Below are 21,301 nucleotides of genomic sequence, written 5' to 3' on the forward strand. Positions count from 1 at the left end.
GGAGACTTTATTACTATTTCCATTTTCTTGTTTGTAACTGGTCTGTTCAGGTTTCCTACTTCTCCCCTGTTCAGTTGTGGGAGATTATATTCATTCATTTCTCCAGGTTGATAGCAGTTATTCATAATAACCTCTTATGATCTTTCATATTTCTGAGGAGTCTTACAGTCTCTTTCATCTCTGATCCTCTGTTTTTTTTTTTCTATATCTTTCCAGGGAGTAAATGGTTTGTCTATCTTGTTTACTGTTTCCATGACCCTCTTGTATTTGCACAAAGTCTATTTTAAAAGGCAGAGAGGCTGGAAAGCTGAACTGAGGTGCATTTCTTCTCAAATCATTACATAAATAATTCATCAACATCATAGTCTTAAAATTCTATACAAGGGAACAGAGAGATAGCTCAAAGCACTGAGTGCATACTATGCATGTGTAAGGCCAGGATTTGATCTCCAGAACTGGAAGGTCCCCCAAGCACAGCCAGCAGCAACCCCCAAACACACAGTAGATTTGGACCACCACAGATTGTGGTCCAAAGTCCTACACCATACCACTGAAATAGCATCTGTGCTTCAAGTACTAAAATTTAAATTTAAGCTTTGGTTCGTTACTAATCTAGTCTTAATTCTACATAGCCTGCCAAGTGGAATACTGAATTCCTGTGTGGGCTCCACAAATTTGCTATTCTTCATGCAATCACTCGATTGCAATTTAAATTCAGTTCAAGTTTCTTTTCTTTGAGTCTGACAAATTTTATCTCCGTAACATAAATGATCATAGAACAACTTTAAACTAAGTTTATTCAGATTCCTTAAACAAATTCCATTTCCTTTGCCCTGGCATATTCTCCGAACACTTACTAATACACTACAAGCTGTGGGAAAAGAAAAAAAAGACAGTAACCCTGGGGAAATTTAAGATATTTTCTGTGCCCTTAAGAAAGGGATGATGAGACAAATGTAAAAAAATTCTATAAAAAGAATTTTGTACAGCGGGTAGGGCGTTCGCCTTACAAGCGGCCAACATGGCCGACCCGAGTTCGATTCCTCCGCCCCTCTCGGAGAGCCCGGCAAGCTACCGAGAGTATTTGATATGCCAGACACAGTAACAACAAAGTCTCCAATGGAGACGTTACTGGGCCCGCTCGAGCAAATCGACGATCAACGGGAGGGCCTTTACCTTTACCTTTACCTTATTCAAGAATACAAATGAGGTGGCTGGAGAGACCGTATAGGTACCTTGCATGAGGTAAATTCCAGTTTGATATCTAGCACTGCTAGTGAGTATCACCAGGAGTACCCCTGAGCACAGAACAAGAAGTACATTTATTGGGTGTGACCCCAAATCTTGAACCCCAAATTAAAGAAAAATAAAAAACATTAAAAAATTCTTCACAGAATCATCAGCATTTTAAATAGGTCTCAAAGAATTGTATAGTAGGATAGTGCACAAGATATTTGGTTGAGACCTAAAAAATATAGAAAAAAAATTGAAGAATAAAGTTAATATTCTTGATAGCTTGAGTACTGACTAAAAATTACATTAAAATCAACTCAGGATATTAACTATAATTGCTTTTTCTTTCTTGCAAATAAAATTTTACCCAAGTTTATAAGCAAGAATCATCATAAAAATCAAAATCACACTTAGAGATCTATGTATTTAAATGTATAAACTGCTACTTTTTCCCCAGGGCTTTGTGAGGGGGCAGGGGTTGGGCTACATCAGCCATGCTTAGGCTCTGCATTCAGGAATCGCTCCTTGCACTACTCAGGGGACCATATGGGATGCAAAGGCAAGAGACCTAACAGCTGTACTAATTCTCTGGTCCCATGTATAAACTACTACAAGGCTGAAAAATAAAGCCCTATACAGAAAATCAGGAAAATTCAATGTAACCAGATTATCTAAAATGAAAGGGAATTATTTTATACAACTAGCACTCCTGCAGAACACACCAAATTAAAATTAAGAAACCTGAATTCAAGTCTCACACAACAGCTAGGCCCTGATTATGCACATAAAAAACAAAACTGCTTCTACATAATTTACTCAAAACTGTGCACCTCACTTAAAGAAAAATATTAAGCCTGTGGAGGCCAGCCGCACATGCTGAGGGAGAAGGCAGCTCAGAAAGAGAGAGGAGCACCAAGTAAAGGGTGTTGGGAGGACCCTCCCAGGATGGGAGATGCATGCTGAAAATAGACTATAGACAGAACATGACAGTCACTCAGTGCCTCTTTTGCAAACCACAGCACCCAAAAGGAGAGAGAGAACAAAAGGGAATGCCCTGCCACAGGGGTGGGGTGGGATGGGGGGGTGGGAGGGATGCTGGGAGCATTGGAGGTGGGGAACGGGCGCTGGTGGAGGGATGGGTACTCATTCATTGTATAACTGAAACCCAAGTACATGCAAGTCTACAATACTGAACCTCATGGTGTTTCACTAATAAAAATTAAAAAAAAAAATTAAGCCTAAAAAGTATTTTGAAAACAAAAAACAAGAAAAAAAAGTAAATAATCCTTTAAAATCTAAATTATAACAAAATAACTCTATTACACTGAATTTGTGAGAAAGAGCTTTTACCCGTTCTACAGATCGTGCTCTCTTCTTTGGCCGAGTAGGCAATGCATCCTCCTTCGGATTGGTATCTATTGCCCAATAGGACCCCTAGAAATAAAGAAACAAATTAAGTTAACAATATAGTATCGAACTCTGTAACATTAAAATGGACTTTTATAAACTTCTGCTTCCAAATGCATTTTGCCAGTACCACTGGAAAAGCTGTATGAGAAGAAACCTTCCTTAGGATTGAGAAAAGTGAGTTTACACGAAAAGTTCATTTGTAACTCTATTAAATAGGAAAAATCAAGATCCTAAAAACTCCTGTCATGGTCAAATTAAAAAGAATAATAACCTACAGAGATAGTACACAGGTAGAGTACTTGCCTTGCACAGAGTTGACCCAGACTTTGATACCCTCCCACATATGTGTCCGGAGCACCTCCAAGAATGACTCCTGGGCACAGAATAGGAGTAAGCCCTGAGCAGTCAGGGGTGGGGAGAAAATGAAGGGGAGAATGGAGAGGGAGGGAGGGAGAGAGAGAGAGAGAGAGAGAGAGAGGAGAAAGAGGGCGAGGGAGAAGCAGACAGAGTGAACAGAATACTTTTAAACACGTATTACTTCTAACTACATAATAATAATAGCACATGACAGTCACATCTAATAGAATATTGTGTACAACGACACTGGTATCTGTAGCATGAAACCTCACGAATCAAGGCAGTACGATTTAGAAATTTAAACCACCCAACTTTTAGATCATAAATACATGCTGGGAAGCAATGTCTGTCTATGTTTGTTTTAAACCACGCCAGGTGGTACATAAGGATCATTCCTGGCAGTGCTCAGGGGACCTATGCAGTACCAGGGACCAAACCTGTTTTAGCTTTGTGCAAGGCAAGCACCTTACCCTATACTCTCTCCAGCCTTGCACATAAATCTTTTATTGCTTGTTTTGCTGCAATTTTTTATTCTCTTTGTTTTTTAATATTCTTATACCTCAGAAGTTTTCCAGATACTCAGAAGTTTAATTTTCTTTAAAAATATTTTCAAAAATACACACCATGTAGTTTCCATAAAGCTCAGAAACAGGAAAGTGGTTTGCTCAATCAATGATATAAAAACCAGCACCAGAACCAATGTCTTAATTTTTCTCAGAGAGGGCCATGTGGTACTGGGGCTAGAATTCAGGGCCTTATCCTTACTAAGCACGTGCTACACCTCTTGAGTTATCAGCCCAACAGTCTTGATTGTTTCTTCCTTCCTCATTTTTCGGGCCTATACACAACATAGCCCTACACGCTCACTCTAGAGGCAAGAAGGGAAGAAGAGGAGAAGCTGGAGAAATAGCTCAAGCAGCAGAACAACATGCGAGCATGTATGAAACCCCGAGTTCAATTCCTGACACCATACAACCCATACCCAACACCACAGGACGTGGGCCTGGTGGTATCTAAGCCCTTTTGGGCCCAAGTACCAAACTATCAGGTTCATACTACCAGGCAACGAATCAACAGGAGTAAGCAAGTACAGGGAGATGGCTCCTGTTTAAAAAATAAAAATAAAAGGAAAAAGAAAGAAAAGAGAGAAAAAAGATATTTTAGAAACAAATAAAATGCTTGTCATCCTAATTTTATAATTTCATATTAAAATTGAGTCTTTTATTATTTATCTTTCTACAATTTTCAGTCACAATTTGATATTGAGGGAAAAGAAAACCTCATCTATTCCAACACTCTGTCTAAGATGAATAAACTGCTTAAACATATCATATTATTTCATCAGCCTGTGCGTACTCTACTTTCTGATGTTACTCCCTGTATCATCTACAGACAGTGAGGTCAGCAAACAGATAAGCTGAACAACTCATTGTACCTTTAAATTTTACCTCAGATGTTATAGAAATTCTCTGCTGCTTCTCCTGTAACAAATAATTCATCACTCTTTCCTCTACAAGATCTCTACACCTCTAATACATTAGATCAACACAATTTTATTTATGAATCTCTATCTCCGTCTATAAAGCAATGAGTTTAAGGGCAGAACTTACTCTATATTCATAATGCCAGGTACAATATAAGACACAAAGCTCAATATTTAACTTAAAATTGTTGAGACGGGAAGGAAAAAAGCTGTTGGACAAATTATGCTAAGACTGTCAAAGTACATGCTAAGATGCCATGTCCTAACCTATCCAGGTACCCGAGATTGGCACTCAGTTCATTATTAAACTACAATTGAGGCATTCTGCCACAGTAGCTTTCCAAAATGGTTACTAGGTTTTAGCTAATGACTCTATCAAATATGACCTGATGCAAATTCGAGCAAGAATGATGAACCAGGTGAAACGTAGATGCTATAGAACATAAACATTAAAAAGTTTAATGAAGTTCTGCTAAAATTTTTGAATTAAATAGGAAAAGTTTTCGACTCATTTCTGAAAACAAAAGGAACTCATTAGACTACAGTTTAAAAATCACACTGGGTGAAAATAAATTGCAGTGTTTACTTTTTGTTTGGGGGAACCACTCAGTTCAAACTTTAAGCTGATCCGGGGCTTGGGGGGGGGGGGGGGCATTTGTTTTTGTTTTGGTGGGGAGAGCACAGCAGCAAAGCTAGGAGCTTACTTCTGGCTCTGTGCCCCAGGATCACTTCTGCCAGAGTTCGAGGGACCAAACGTGGTGTTGTGAATCAGACCCAGGTCATCCATACACAAGACAAGCACTTAACGTACTAGATCAGTTCGCCAATCCTGATTGATCGATTATTAGACATTTTAATAAAAAATAATAAATAAAGATCCAGCCATTCCTCCATACAAAATATGAATTTGATTTGGCACAAGTAAGATAAAATGAAAGAAAACTTTTTCAGAAGCCCAACACTCATTTTGTACTCCGGAAACAATGAATGCACAGATGTAAACACAGGCTAAGAAAGTCACAAAAGAGGCTTGCTTTTCCAGCCCTTGCTCACCTCAGAACATGTGCCTCACTTGCTAGTCTCTATACCGTCTCTTCAACTGCTTGCTCTTTCAAACCCAGGTTCTCTCTGGGACATGTATTCCTTTCCTTCTCCACCCACCCCCTGCATCTTTCTTGTTTCATTCAATAAAAACCATCTTGCTTCACTGAAAAAAAAATGTATCAAATAATTCACAAAACCGTTCTTTCAAAATCAGGCCAGAAAGTACCACATGGTTCCCTGAACCAAAGTAACACCAAATCACTGAGCACAAAGTAACTCCAAAACAATAAACAAAAACAAACAAAAATTCCTAAAATCTTCCACCTCAAGACTGGGCTAGTCTTTATTATCTGGATTAAATTATACCATTTCCTTTATAAATAAATCCCCCAAGATACCAGTTCACACCATTAAAATGTCTAACAAGTGTTGGTTTAGTTCCTGGAAAATCGAAACCTGTGTGCACAGCAATTGAGAATATAAAACTGCATAAACAGTGGAGAAAAAATATCTTTAGAAATATGTGGATTGGCAAGTTGTTTTTGTTTTTTGCTCTTGGGTCACACCTGGAGGTGTTCAGAAGCTGTGTTGGGGGTCACTCAGGCTGTGGTGGAGGTCAAGCCAGTTCTCAGACATACAAGGCATGTGCTCAGCACTTTATAGATTACCATAGAAAGCACCAAATTGAATTCTGTGTATAGACCCAGAAAAAGTGCAAGCAGGAACTAGAGCAAATATATACACATTCATTTTCATAACATTATTCATCATAGCTAAAATGTGATAGCAACCCTAATGTCTATCAGTGAAAGAATAGGTAACATTATATATACATACAATGGAACATTAGTCTTTAAAAGAAAGAAAAAACCTGATACATAATTCATCACTTCACGAATCTTGATATAATCTTATATAAAATTAAACCAGTCTGAAACAAACAGTGTTTCATTCCATTTTCTTGAGGTACTTAATCAAAGTCATAAAGTTGGCTGCCAGGAGCTGGAGAGGGAGAACCAGGTTGGTTTTTTAACTAAAATTTTTTTTGAAATATTATAACTTAAAATATTACTTTACAAAACCAGCAAATTTTGTTATGTAGAATTATTTACCCAAAGTCCCATTTAGTTAATTTAAAAAGCAGTACAGGGCCTTGGCGTCACTCTGTGGTAGAGCACTTGCCTTCCAACTGTGAGGCCTTGAATTGGGTTGGAGAAGCAGAATGGGGTTCCCTAAGCACCACCATGAGCGACCCACTTGCACAATCTGGTGTGGCCCAAAACACAGAAGCAAAAATTAAAAGCTGCATTTGCTCATTTTTTTGAGGACTGTTCCTCACACCTGGCTCTGTGCTCAAGGATCACACTTCACAATGCTTGGGAGTCCAAATGCAGAGCTGGGGATTAAAAAGCAGGGACTGCTAGGCAAATGCCTGACCCCTACACTACCATATCCAGCCCCTGACATAAATCAACTATAAAAACTGAATACACCAGTATTTTAGACTTACTTAAAATAGTTACTTACAACCACAGTTAAAATACAGAAAGATACTTGTATAATGAAAGCAAAATACTAGGAAAAAGTATGCCATGACACTGAGTAAGAAGCTGTGGAGGACAGGACTTCTTGTAGAGTGCTAGTGATATAGGTAAGGCACTTGCCTCCCATGCACGGATCCAGGCTGGGAGGGGAAGGGAAAGGGATAACAAAGTTACAATGTCTGTGTTAACATTCTACAAAATAGGCTTCAGGACAAAGAGCATTTTTTTGTTGTTGTTTGGTTGGTCTTCAATTTTTTTTCTTGTCTTTTGTTTTTTGGGTTTTTGGTTTTGGACCACACCCAATGGTGCTAGGGTGTTTGCCTTGCATGCAGCTGACCTGAATTCGTCCACAGTACCACACACGGTCCCCCGAGTCATGCCAGGAGTGATTCCTATGCACACAGTTAGCCTGAGCACAACTGGGTGTGGCCCACACCCCCCAATAGAGAACCTAAAATATCTTTTTATCATTACTATCTATCACTTCAAATAAAATACATTATAATCACTAGATAATTTATATCTAATTAAAATTATGTCAAAACAAAACACTGCCCTACCACATACCAATGTGACATTTAACAGCCGTAGGATCTAAAATAGCCTCATAAAAAAGCCATTATCTCATTAAATATGAGCAAAACCATGAGGTTAAAACTGTTTTTCTAACATAAATAACCATTCCAAACTGCCAAATCAATAATAAATTTCATGATTTAATCCTATTCGTGCATAAGTACTCATTAGTAAAGTTCATCACCATACACTATTCTCTGCTCTTCCTTAGCTCTCAATGCAAGTAACATTTCAGGAATCCCAGACATAATACTGCTTCCTTTTTATTTTTAGTCTCTGACTTTCTTGGCTTTGTGTCATGTCTCAATCAGTTGTTTCTCTACCTCAGTTTAAGCTGGCAATCCAGTTTAGAAAGGGTTTCTGTTTCTCCTAACATTTTAAGATACTGTTCTAAGGCACAGCATTTGCATACACCATAGACAAAGAGTGTGACGGTATTACTGAGTTTCAGTCGAAGTTTATTTATACCTGTTGTCTAACATAATTAGAAATAATGTTCCCTTCATTCTGAAGAAGCTTCTAATTTGGACAGCAGATTACTTAACTCAGATCACAAAAATAGGCTATGAAAGATCAAACACGTCAGAGGAACTCAAAGGCCAACTAGTTGGTAGAATGAATGTACGAACAATAACTATTATAATTTCCAGTTTAGGTCCTGGGAATATCCTTGTTGAACAACTCAGACTTCTATTTCTTTTAAATAAATTGGTTTCAAATTAAGCTAAATAAAAATGAAGTTAACATATTTAATATGCCTCTAAAACTCAAGAACATGAATAAAGTGTTTACCATTAAGTGATTACTAGTTGGCCTTTACCTTTTTAAAATCACCAGCATATTAACTTAAACCTATTAGAAATTATTTTTAAGTTTCAAGTTTTACTGTGATATTGATGGATTTCCATGAGACACTCATCTATATTAAAAATAGAACTCAAAAAGCAACTTCTTCTGGCTATTCCATATTACTAGTTTAATCTTGGCATGAGTCTAAATGAGTCAGAGCCCAATAGGAAAGAATCATATTATCAAATGAAGTGATATATGGCAACAACCCATATGTTCATCAAATGGTAAAGGTAAAAAGGTAAAGGCCCTCCCGTTGATCGTCGATTTGCTCGAGCGGGCCCAGTAACGTCTCCATTGGAGACCTTGTTGTTACTGTGTCTGGCATATCGAATACTCTCGGTAGCTTGCCGGGCTCTCTGAGAGGGGCGGAGGAATCGAACTCGGGTTGGCCATGTTGGCCGCTTGTAAGGCGAACGCCCTACCGCTGTGCTATCGCTCCAGCCCATCAAATGGTAATTAAAATAAATCCATTATGATGGAATATGTGAAATAAAATGGAACTGCTAGCATTCATAATAACATGGATGGATCACAAATATATTGTGTTAAGCAACACAAGCTAGACTCTAGGAGTCTTGGCTATACGAATTTCTGAAAAAACTTAACAGAAATAGATCAGCTGAAAGAATCTGGAGTGGAGGTAGGAACTGAATAACAAGAAATAGTATTTTTGGGGCTGGAGCAATAGCACAACGGGTAGGGCCTTGCACGTGGCCGACCTGGGTTTGATTCCCAGCATCCCAGATGGTCCCCCAGTAACCAGGAGTAATTCCTGAGTGCAGAGCCAGGAGTAGCCCCTGTGCATCGCCAGGTGTGACCCAAAAAGCAAAAGAACATAATATTTTTATAACTACGTCTTAGCAATGGTTGCATTATACTTACTGTCAAAACGACATTACAAATAATAGAATTTGTGTTCTATACAAATTCTATATAAAATTCAAATGTAGAATGCTTTTATAGAAAACATATATAATTTGTATGTAATCTTAATTATATTTATACTAACTGCATTTCTGCAATTATTAAATGAGCAAATTATTTTAAAGCTTTTGATGTAGAAAAGGGGTTAACAAGATATTATCTCCAACCCTTAGATTTTTGTTTATCATTGTTTCTTTTTTACCAACTCAAAAGTGGACTTGGATAACACAGGGAGCTTAGGTTTATTGAGTTACTCCCACAACAGTGCCCCTGAGCATCTATATTTACTTGACTTAAACCTCAGTTGCCCTTAATTCCTAGGACTCCAAAAGCAGGGTCCCAACGAAGAGACTGGATGGAACCAGGGCAAATTGTAAGCTACCATGGCATCAAAAGGAAACAAGCTAAGTGCCACAAGAGCATGGTCATGGACAAACTCTGTCATGACCCAAAAAGAAGTAACTGAATAAGGACCCTGCTGGCTTAGGAAAGACTAACCTGGCCTGAGGACTGTGGTTTAGAATATATAGCGAGATGTCCCCAGGAAGAGCCAAACTTTAAACTTAATATCTCTTACCATGTTCATACTAAATGACTAGAAATACTTTAAGAAGTAAATTTACTGCTTAAATGGATTACCAGCTGAAGGAAGGAGAAAGCAATACACACTAGATGGAATCCCGCCCTTGAGCAGATCTTCTTTCTAGTAATCTAGAATGTTGATCCCTCAACATTCACATAGATGAGATTTTGTCCTTGAGTTAATCTACTAGAACTTCCTTTGAAGGAGTGGCTTTACCTCTGTTTGTTATTATGACAATGATCAACCACACCTATGCGGACCCCCACCCTTCATGATTGCTATGAAACTATGCTGTAAGGGGAAAAGAGACAATGAGATGAGGAAGAAGATATAAAGCAGCAGAGGACTTTTGAGGTCTACAAGGATGGAACTAGGATGATGGAACTGTGATGTGTGGGGCTACAACCAAAACTACCACTATGATTGTACAGTAAAAGGAAAGGGGAGAGATTGGACTACGCTGGGGAGGAGAGTGAAATAAACTTGAGTAACAAGCCTGGGACCCCGTTTCTGTTCCCCTGGTCCTTTATCCAGCTGTCGCCGTCACCACGGGCCAGCCTGTGTAGGTGGCTCTCGGCCACCGAACATTAGAGTCCTCCGAGTGCCCCCTTACCCCTGCGCTTTTCTTGGAAGTTCAGTGCTCAGGACTTACTCCTGGCTTTCTGCTCAGGGATCACTCCTGGCAGGGTTTGGGGGACCACACTGGGTGCCAGGAATCAAGCCCAGGTTGGCAAGCACCGAGGTATCTGTATTACCTCTCCAGACCCCACTAACCCTTAACAAGAGTATAGAAAATACTACATTTGCACAGAAAATGCAACCACAACTAAATCGCTTTATCTGTATTCATTAGGGTTCTGGGCTAGAATTCTAGCATGCTTTTCTACTTCTCTATGAATCACTCTTAGTCTTTAATTCACCTTTTCAAATTCTCTCTGAATGCCTGCTTCTCCTGGGTTTCCTAGCCAGTCAGCTGTTTTAAGAACTGTCTCACAATCATAAACCTACTCTGCTTTAACGTGCAAATCAGTGATTCCATTTCTTCTCTTTTGGACCTCATATTAGCACTTGCATTTATTTCCTTAATTCCTGACTTTATCTTAATTTTATTCTATGGATTTCTAAATTAAACTTGATTTTATCTTCAACTAGGGATTTTAGTGTGGGTGGAAATGATAACAAGTAGGGACTTTATCTATCCTTAAAGCACTTTAAACACAGCAAACTCTAAAGCCTCCTTTGTAAATCTGTAACAATTTTTTCCTTGCCAATTAACACGATCACTTCTTTACTTTTGTCCAACTAAACTACAGCTTTTCTTCAAATTCTACTTCCGATTTGGTCTTCTTCAAAGACACCAAGTCTTGAGGAAAAGGGGATGAATTTGAAACCTGGAAGCGGGGGGAGGGGCAGTGTCAAGGGAGCCGGGGCAACACACAAAACTCAGAGCAGAGCAGTAGTGCATTAGGCAGGGCATCTGCCTTGCAAGCGGCAGACCTAGGCTGGGTCCCCAGCATCCCATATGGTTCTCTGAGCCTGGCCAGGAGTAAACTGTGAGCACAAAGACAGGAATAGGTCCTGGGCACCACCAGCTGTGGCCCAAACTCTAATAAATAAACAAGTAAAACCTAGAAGGGAAAGTGAGCATGCTTTAAGTTTCCAGTATCATAGAGCATGTCACTCATATTTAACTGGATTTTCAGTCAGAATGTTTTAATTCTAATTAATTCTGACCCTCAGATTAAAGTGGATCCTACAAATAAACTACAGACTTTTCTAGTAGTGCAAGAGAAAGTGAACAAATAAGCAAGGAAAATTTACTTGGTAGAAGCTTTTGATTGTTTACATCAATGCCAAAATGTGTTTGATCAGAAGTAAGACTGAAATTTTTAATTCTCAAGAACTGCTGAAATAAAACGCTATCAAATACCATTGTTAAAGACAAAGCATATACACAAGTATGACTGAGATGTAGATGATGCTGCTTCACATGAAGGCTGTAAAATTCTCAAAATAATTAAAACTGGGTGGTGGTTGGGAAAATTCTAAACAAATGATGATGGGAAGGTGTAATGGTGGTGGGACTGATGCTGGACTATTGAATGTAATAACTTACTGTGAACAACTTTATAAAAATTTTAAAAAATTAAAAATAATAAAATGTTTAAAAATAATGAAATAAATTTCCTAGTACTGTCAAAAAAAGTATTTAAAATGAGGCTACTGAGTCAATGTTTACAGGGGAAGAGGAGACAAAGTTAAAATCTAAAAAAGTTTTGATTTTAGACTTCTATAAGGCTGGGGGGATGGCTAAAGCCAGGGCACATATTTAATATCTGCAAGGCTATGCTTCTTTTCCTCAATACCACAGTGCCCTGAGTTTTGCTGTGGATAGTAGAGTGACCCCCGAGTACCACACCACCAGATCCAAACACTAAACCTGCCAGGACTGCACCAGGGGACCCACAGCCACAGCCACCATTGCAGGTGGTTCTTTTTAAAGTTATTTACAGGTTTTAGACATACCATGTTCTAGCATCTATCCCACTACTGTCTTCTTCCTCCCCACCAAGGTTCCCAGGTTCCCTCTACCCATGTCCCCCCATCCCTAGAGCCTGCTACCTTGACAGGCACATTTTAAAGTTTGGTAGTTGAAGTTTGGATCTCGTTTTCTCTGCTGCACACTGTGGTTTTGATATTAGCTATGCCACTCCTTTACAACACCAATATCCCCTTGACCCCTCCTCACTGTTGTTTCCCATTTATCACTTCCTCCCACCTCAATTTCTTTCCTTCTCTGCCCTTCTCCTCCCTAAACTCCAGGACCAAGGGTGCCCAGCAGTCCCCCTTTCAAACACCGCATTCCCTTATCCAATTACTCTAGATCCACATATAAGGGAGATCATTCTGTATTTGTCTTTCTTCATGAGACACCACCTACATCCAACACTGCAGCTGGCCCTTATCCCATTAAAAGACATTTGGCCGGGGCTGGAGAGATAGCACAGTGGGTAGGGCGTTTGCCTTGCACGCGGCGGACCTGGGTTCGATTTCCAGCATCCCATATGGTCCCCTGAGCACCGCCAGGAGTAACTCCTGAGTGCAGAGCCAGGAGTAACCCCTGTGCATCAAAAAGCAAAAAAAAAAAAAAAAAAAAAAAAAAAAGACATTTGGCCAACTTCTTGCTTATAAAATTACATATCCATCTTAAAGACAAATTTTTAAATTAAATTCATCTTCCTTCATCAGCTACATACCTATGGTTCTTACAGCACTGTTTATCTCTTAATGTTATATTTAATGTTCTCAGAAAATTCTACAGCTTTTCTAAATAGGGGTGGTGGGGTCACACCCAGTGGTGCTCAGGGCTCACTCCTGACTCTGCTCAGAGATCATTCCTGGCAGTGTCCAGGGGACCATACAGGGTACCGGGAGTCAAATCTGGGTAGGAAAGATGGAAGGCAAAAGCTCTCTCCACTATACTATTGCTCCAGTCCCATTTTTCTAAAGGGGGTAAAAAGTGGCAAAACAGGACATAAAAGGAACGAGTAATATTATAAACAAATATAATACTAAAATGGGCAAATAAAAATAACCTCAGTGGGGGCAACAGGGATAAGACACTAATGTTATAGCCTCATATTATAAAGGAGAAATAGAAAAAAATACCATCTTACAACTTCCAAAATTTAATTTACTAACAAGTGAGTTTGCTGTTTCCTCACAAACCAGGACACATCAATATTTACAGTCCCCCACAACCGCGTTCCCAAGCAAGAAAAAGCTATTTTAAAAAGAGCCCTCTCTTTCATGAATTCAGTGTAGAAAAGTATGCCAGCACAGACAGGTGGCCTTCAAGTAATCAGTGACATAAACTTCTTACAACTGTTAGAATTACATTTCCCAATAAACTTTCTGAGCTGGGAAAGAGAAAAAGGTCTCAAAGGGGCTAATCTAGAAGCAAAAAAAAAAAAAAAAAAAAAAAAAAGAGAGAGAGAGAGAGAATTTGTGTATGCACATATGTGCATGACTCTGGGGATCAGACCCAGGGATTTATATTCTGCAAGGCATATATTCACTACTCAGCCATTTTCCCAGACCTCTATTTTTAAAATTACATTTAACTGATGGGGTTTCTCCCCATCCCATAATGTGAAAAAAATATCATCCTTTAAGAAAATCCAGAGGCATGAGTTTAACTGGGAACTTTTACCAAAAATTTAAACCATGAAAAACAGACACACAGATAATGGGGAAGAAAAGCAGAAACTGAGGTAAAGGGCGTGTATTTGAACACAGCATGCATGAAAACCGATCATTAAAGTACTGTAAGGGCTGGAGTGACAGCACAGCGGGTAGAGCATTTGCCCTGCATGCGGCCCGACCCGGGTTCGATTCCCAGCATCCCATATGGTCCCCCGAGCACAGCCAGGAGTAATCCCTGAGTGCATGAACCAAGAGTAACTCCTGTGCATCGCTGGTTGTGACCCAAAAAGCAAGCAAAAAAAAGAAAAAAAAAAGTACTGTATATCACGGTGTCTAAAATTTAAAAAGAAAAGAAAAACAGACACAATGCAGAAAATAAAGGTACTAAAAAGAAAGGAGATTAAATCGTACAACCAGAGTTAAAAAACAGCAGTCTGTAAGAATGAAAAACAAAGTTGTAATCAAGGAGAAAGGAAAGAGGGATTGGTCCAAAAAAAGCAGCAAGGTTATGAATGTAAAATATAATTTCATCTTGTTAAAGAAAGCAGCAGTGTGGCTTTCTGTTTCCAGAAAAAGAGGAAAATGGATTCAGGTCATCAATGTTCCCATGGGAGGGCAGCAAATACTACTATAGGCTTTTATGACAAAGTCTTCTAGAAAATGAAGATGAGTTAGAAACAGCCAATAAAATATTTATATTTTACAATATTCCTCATGTTAAGGCTGAACTTCACACCTCTCTAGAAATACAAAAAGCAGCAAGCAATAACTTAACAAGCTACTCTATTTCTACTCTCTGGCTCTATCGGGTTCCTGGCAGCAGCCTCGAAACGCTAAAGAGTTAAAGTCAACCCCATATCCAACACCACACACCACTCCCCATCCCAACTTGGCTCACTGTTTTTTCCCCCGCTGTGGTGAGGATGATTTTGAAAAAGCTCCTCAAATGTCAGGGAACTCTGTAACACAAAAAGAAAAAACAACTCACAAGTATCAAATCTTAACTAGTACTTTGGTTTCCTTCTCAAGGAGATTGGTATAGAGGAAGAAGAATTTACCTAGGAATAAAAACACCAAGAGGACTCTGCTTATTCAGTATTAGTTCTAAGATGTTTGCTCTATTTTAGGTAACACGTTCTGTTAAGGGTTACTAAACTAGAAGAAAGTAAGCCATAGGCTGCTGATGGTGATTTTGTGCCACTAATTGGGCCCAGAAATGTGGTGAGAGAATCAGGTCAAACTAAGAAGTACACTGGACATTCCCAGTGACAGAATTAAGAACCAAGCTCCAGTTCTTCATGACGCTATTTTCTCCTATAAACTGAGGTCTATGTAGGGTTTCTGTGTCTTGCAAGGAAGTCTGGCTAACATATTAAGAGTTTTAATTTTATAGTGAACCTGGGCAGGTCATTACTCATTTATCTGCACTAGTTTCCTCTTTACTAAATGTGTTAGATCTGAGGTTTTCAAAGTTTTAAACAATGGAACCTGTTGGTAAACATGAATGTTTTTGTCTCATAGGACCATACGCCAGGGAATGAAGTGCGGTTGGCTGTGTGCAAGCCAAAAAGATATAAGCCGGTACTAGCTTTCCAGCCCTATAAATATACTTGATAAGAGCACATCTGATATTTATTACTATGACTAAATAATGAGAACGATGTGTTCTGATAAAAAAAAAATTTCTATTGAAGACTAATAAACGTAGGAAGCTTCTGTTTTATTTTGCCTTGTTTTGGTTTAAATGTAATAATTAGTTCTTAAAGTAGTAACCTTTTATGACAATCAAAGATGGTACAGCAAAGACTGAGTTTTACAAACCAAGAAACCAGAACCAAGCTCAGGTCACACTGCCACTGATATGACTAACGAAACAAAATAAGGGAAGCCTCTATAAGCAGCACTGCACTGTAGCACTATCCTCCCATTGTCCATCAATTGATTTGCTCGGGCGGGCCCAGTGACGTCTCCATTGTGAGACTTGTTACTGTGTTTGGCATATCGAATACGTTATGGGTAGCTTGCCAGGCTTTGCTGTGCAAACAAGGTACTCTTGGTAGCTTGCTGGGCTCTCCAAGAGGGGCAGAGGAATCCAGGAACCCAGGTTGGCCGGGACAGTGCTACCGTGCTCTATAATATACTGAAAATCTAAGGATGAACAGAAGATAAATTAAATAAAGTGGGGGGAGGGGGAGAAGCAGCTAAAATAACAGAAATTTAACAGCTTATTTCAGAGTAAAAATTAGATCCATTTGCCAATTACAAACAGATCAGGTCACAGAACTAGCTCAGGCTGGAGCACATGCTTTGAATGCAGGAGGTCTGAGGTTTGATCTCCAGCATCACATGGTCCCTTGAGCACTAATGATGGCAATTGATTGAGCACAGAGCTGGGAGTAGCCCCGAACATTGTTGGTGTGCCTTCCTAAGCCTCCATTGCAAATGAAATAAAGTTACAAATAAATCTACCTTTCATATGTAACAAATAAACTGTGGTTCCTGGTAAAAGTTTCAAAACAAATTTAACATACAATATTAAAAAAAAAAAAAAAGCCAGGGCTTGAGCAATGGTACTGCAGGTAGGGTAGTGGCCTTGTAAGTGGCCAATTACAGTTCGATTCCTGGTATCCCAGATAATTCTCTAAGCACTGCTAGGAGAATTCCTGAGTGCAGAACCAGGAATAGGTCCTGAGCATAACCAGGTGTGAGTCCCCTACCTCCCCTCCAAAAAGCTAAACAAGGCCCAGAAAGAAAGTACAGGCTTTAGGGCACAAACCTTATATGTGCCCAACGTAATTTAATCTCCAGCACCATGTGGTCCCCAGAACATCACCAGGTGTGGCCCTCGAACACTTCCAGGGGGATGCTCGTGGTCCCCAGAACCATAGGATCCAAGCATCACTGCATCCTGAGGCCCCAGCATGGAACTAACCAACCAGTTGGCCAAGAATTGCCATGAGGGATCCCTGGGGTGGCCAAGGTACCACTTGGGAGCACCTCCCTCAAAAAAGGAAGATGGCCAAACTAGATTAGAAACAACAAACTCAAATAAAGCTCTCAGAGCCAAGAAGATAGTACAGGGGCAAGGCATGTGCCCGTGGTCCTCCAGCATTGTAGGTATACCCCTACAGGGCCCCCAAACACCACTGGGATGGCCCTGGTGGTCCCCAGCTGCACTGTATCCTCAGACTCCAGCATCACCCGCCAAGCCTAGTAGGCTGAGAATTGCTGAGCGGTCTCAGCACCCCTGCCTCCCGCCCCCCTAGCACTGTCTAGGAGCCACCTCGCACAACTGCCACCAAACAAAAAAAAAAAAATTCTGCCTTATTGATCCTTTAAGTGGGGGTGCAGTGGAATAGGTCGGGAGAGGTAGAGTTGATGAGGTAAAAGAAAACTAGCTATTTCATAGAATTTCACAGACAATAAACAAGTTCTTAGCATTCCAATTCTTCACATAAAAAATGGCTCAGGGGGCTGGAGGGATAGCACAGCGGGTAGGGCATTTGCCTTGCTCGCGGCTGACCCAGGTTCGATTCCCAGCATCCTCTATGGTCCCCCGAGCACTGCCAGGAGTGATTCCTGAGTACATGAGCCAGGAGTAACCCCTGTGCATCGCCGGCTGTGACCCAAAAAGAAAAAGAAAAAGGCTTGGGCTTACTCTTCAAGCCCATGTTCTCCCTTGAATATGTATCTCACTTGCTTGTGTCTATGGTTCTCTGCTTGCTTATTTCCACTCTGGAGAAGCCTGTGTTCTTCCTTGAACGTGTTCTTCTCCCTCCCTCTCTCCCCTCACATCTTTCTAAATAAATTTCCCTAAAACTATCTTGCTTTATTCCAACAAAACAAAACCAACAACAAAACATGGTTCAGATTCAAACATAGCAACAGATAAAATGAATACAACTATTTTATCTTCACAAAATTAATCCTACCTTTCCAGGGTCATCCTTAGATCGAGGCACTTTAAGGAAACACTTGTTCAGTGACAGATTATGTCGTATGGAATTCTGGAATTAAAAGAAAAAAGTTTATAAAGCAACTGCTATCAGACTGAGAAAGCTACAGTGATGACAACAAAACAGTGGGAGACATCAGTACTCACTCTCGTCACTGGATTAATCAACCAGACAGAACAATAGTGAAGAAACAAGAACTGTAACTGAAAAACTCTAAATGCAAAAAATGGCATTAATCGGCAGATGCAAGAATCTCCGTCCTCAAATTGCTGAATACACATTCTTCTCTAGTGCACATGGAACATTCTCCAGGATAGAAGTATGCTAAGGCACAATCCAAGTAGTCATAGTTTCAAAACAGAAATCCTACCAAGTATCTTCTCAGACCACAATGCCATGAAGGTAGAAATTCATAAAAAGTAGAGGAAAACCCAAACACCTGGAAACTGAACAACCCAACTGCTCAGTAACTATTGATTCAAAGTGGAAATCAAAGAAATAAGCAAGACTCCTCAAAAACAAATGAGAATGAACTACAGAATGAAGATACAAACTATCAGAACTTATGAGATACAGCCAAAGTAGTACTAAGTACCAAAGTAATACTAAAGCTCATAGCAGTATTAGCTCATACCAGGAAAGAAGAAAAACTCCAATCAATGACCAACACAGTCTGAGAAACTATAAAAAGAAGAAATAAATTCTAACGTGAGTAGAAGAAAGAAAAATATAAAAATTAAAGCAAAAATTAATGATATAGTAATCAGTATAAAACATTACAAGGGCCAGAGAAATAGTACAGCAAATAAAGTGTTTGCGTTATGCACATCTAACCCATGGTGAATCTGCCAAGAATGATCCCTAGGCACAGAGCCAGGAATGAAGGCTCAGCACTGCCAGGTGTAACCCAAAAACAAAACAGAAAGAAGCCAAAACCCCACATACACACAAAACACTACACACTCTATAAAAAGTCAATGAAACCTGGAGCTGTTTCTTCAAAAGAATAAACAAGACTGACAAACCTTGGCATGAGATCTTGGGTCAAGATTATTTCCATAACTGTTTAAGAGATAAAGGGATTTTATTTCTACCCTCAGTCCATTAGTAGTAGCGCTCTCTGCCTGTGTTCTAGACAAGGTTTCATACTCCTCCTTAGAAAAGCTTTGTTCCAGTCTTCCCTGGGTAGTCTACGCCACTCTTATGGAGAAGAGGTTTAGGTATCCTACCTCAAGCCTAAAGACAGAAATCAATCCTTAAATTTCAGGACAAAAGTCAATACAGCAAAGTAGCTCCCTACAAATATCAATACCGAAAAAAAAAATCTGTTGCATTTCTATATGCAAACAATAAACTAGAAAAGGTAGAGATCAAAGAGACTGCTCTATTTAAAATAGCATCCCAATCATGAAATACCTAAAGACCATGTGAAAGATCCACACCATGAAAACTGAAAGCCATTTAATGAAAGAAATAGAAGATGACACCGGGTAATGAAAAAATTTTCCATGTTCATAAATTATCATAATAAATGATAATTGAATTATCATTACCAACATGTCTATTACACCCAAAGTCACTGTCACTGTCATTGTCCTCCCGTTGTTCATCGATTTGCTCGAGCGGGCCCAGTAACATTGTGAGACTTGTTATTACTGTGTTTGACATATCGAATACATCAAGGGTAGCTTGCCAGGATTTGCCATGCGGGTGAGATACTCTTGGTAGCTTGTGAGGCTCTCTGAAGGGGCAGAGGAATCAAGCTTGGGTTGGCCAGGTCGGCCACGTGCAAGGCAAACGCCCTACCCGCTGTGCTATTGCTCCAGCCCAAACTACTACACAGATTTAATGTAATTCCCATCATAATGCCAATGACATTCTTAAGGAATTAGACTGAACCATACTAAAATTTATATAGAAGCATATAACCCCAAACCATCCTGAGAAAAAAAGTAGTCAGGAGGCATTACATTCTCTAACTTTAAAGCTACAGAAATCAAAACAGCATACTGAGTAAGAATTAGGCTAACAGAACAATGGATCACAACTGAAATGTCACTGTCACGGTCCTTCCGTTGTTCATCGATTTGCTCGAGCGGGCCCAGTAACGTCTCCATTGTGACAACTGTTACTGTGTTTGGCATATCAGATACGTCACAGGTAGCTTCCAGGCTTTGCCATGCGGGCAAGATACTCTCGGTAGCTTGCCGAGCTCTCCGACAGAGATGGAGGAATCGAACTCGGGTGGGCCATGTTGGCCACTTGCAAGGCAAACGCCCTACTCGCTATGCTATTGCTCCAGCCCCACAACTGAAATACCATAATAAATTCTGAGCTATGTGGATAATTAATCTATGATCAAAAAAGTAGAGAGCAGGAACAAGGAAAACCTCTTTAACAAATGATGCTGGGAAAACAAGATAGTTATTGTAAGAAAAGAAAGATATTCACATTATACATAAAAATTAATTCCAAGCGGATCAAAGACCTAGAAATTAGACAAGAAGCTATAAAATGTATTAAGAAAAACAGGCATAACTCTCCAGTAATGTACAAAAGGGGCCTTCAATGACCTTCAATTAGCCTCTATGAAAACAATATGAGGTTTCTAAAAAAAAAAAAAAAAAACTAAGACTGTGGCTCCCGTTTAATATAGCTATTCCACTTATAGGTACCTACTCCCAAAAGATTGGCAGAAGGTTGTTCATTGATTTGCTCGTGCGGGCCCAGTAACATCTCCATTTTGAGACTTGTTGTTACTGTGTTTGGCGTATTGAATACATCACGGGGAACTTGCCAGGCTTTGCCGTGTGAGCAAGATACTCTCGGTAGCTTACTGGGCTCTCTGAGAGGGGCAGAAGAATCGAATCCGGCTCGGCTGGGCTGGCTGCGTGCAAGGCAAACGCTCTACCACTGTGCTATAGCTCCAGCCCAGTCAGCCCAGTCTGATTCTGACTGCGAATCAGAAGATTCTAACTAAAATAGGTAAACCAAGAAAATACTATTGTACATTACAAGTTGTAAATGAGAGGTGTTTACAACTTGTGAAGGTAACTTTTATTGGTTGAAGAGAGGAGGGAAGAAAGATCCTAAAGCTGGTGTCACTTTTCTTTCCAGAAATGTAAAGCAATCT

General features: G+C 39.7%; 1 protein-coding gene across 4 annotated transcripts in view; it reads right to left on the bottom strand.

Annotated features, from left to right (window-relative positions):
- Positions 1–21,301, bottom strand: part of FOXJ3 (forkhead box J3) — a 133,316-nt gene that overhangs the window by 46,714 nt on the left and 65,301 nt on the right. For all 4 annotated transcript variants that reach the window (XM_056123079.1, XM_056123082.1, XM_056123080.1 and 1 more), the window contains exons 4-5: positions 18,145–18,219; positions 2,584–2,667 (exon numbers count right to left, since the gene is read on the bottom strand). In XM_056123079.1, the coding sequence (XP_055979054.1) occupies positions 2,584–2,667; positions 18,145–18,219 (159 nt within the window). The remainder of the gene's footprint in view (positions 1–2,583; positions 2,668–18,144; positions 18,220–21,301) is intronic.

This window comes from Sorex fumeus, unplaced genomic scaffold (assembly GCF_029834395.1).
Source record: "Sorex fumeus unplaced genomic scaffold, SorFum_2.1 ptg000047l, whole genome shotgun sequence".
NCBI classification, from domain to species: domain Eukaryota; kingdom Metazoa; phylum Chordata; class Mammalia; order Eulipotyphla; family Soricidae; genus Sorex; species Sorex fumeus.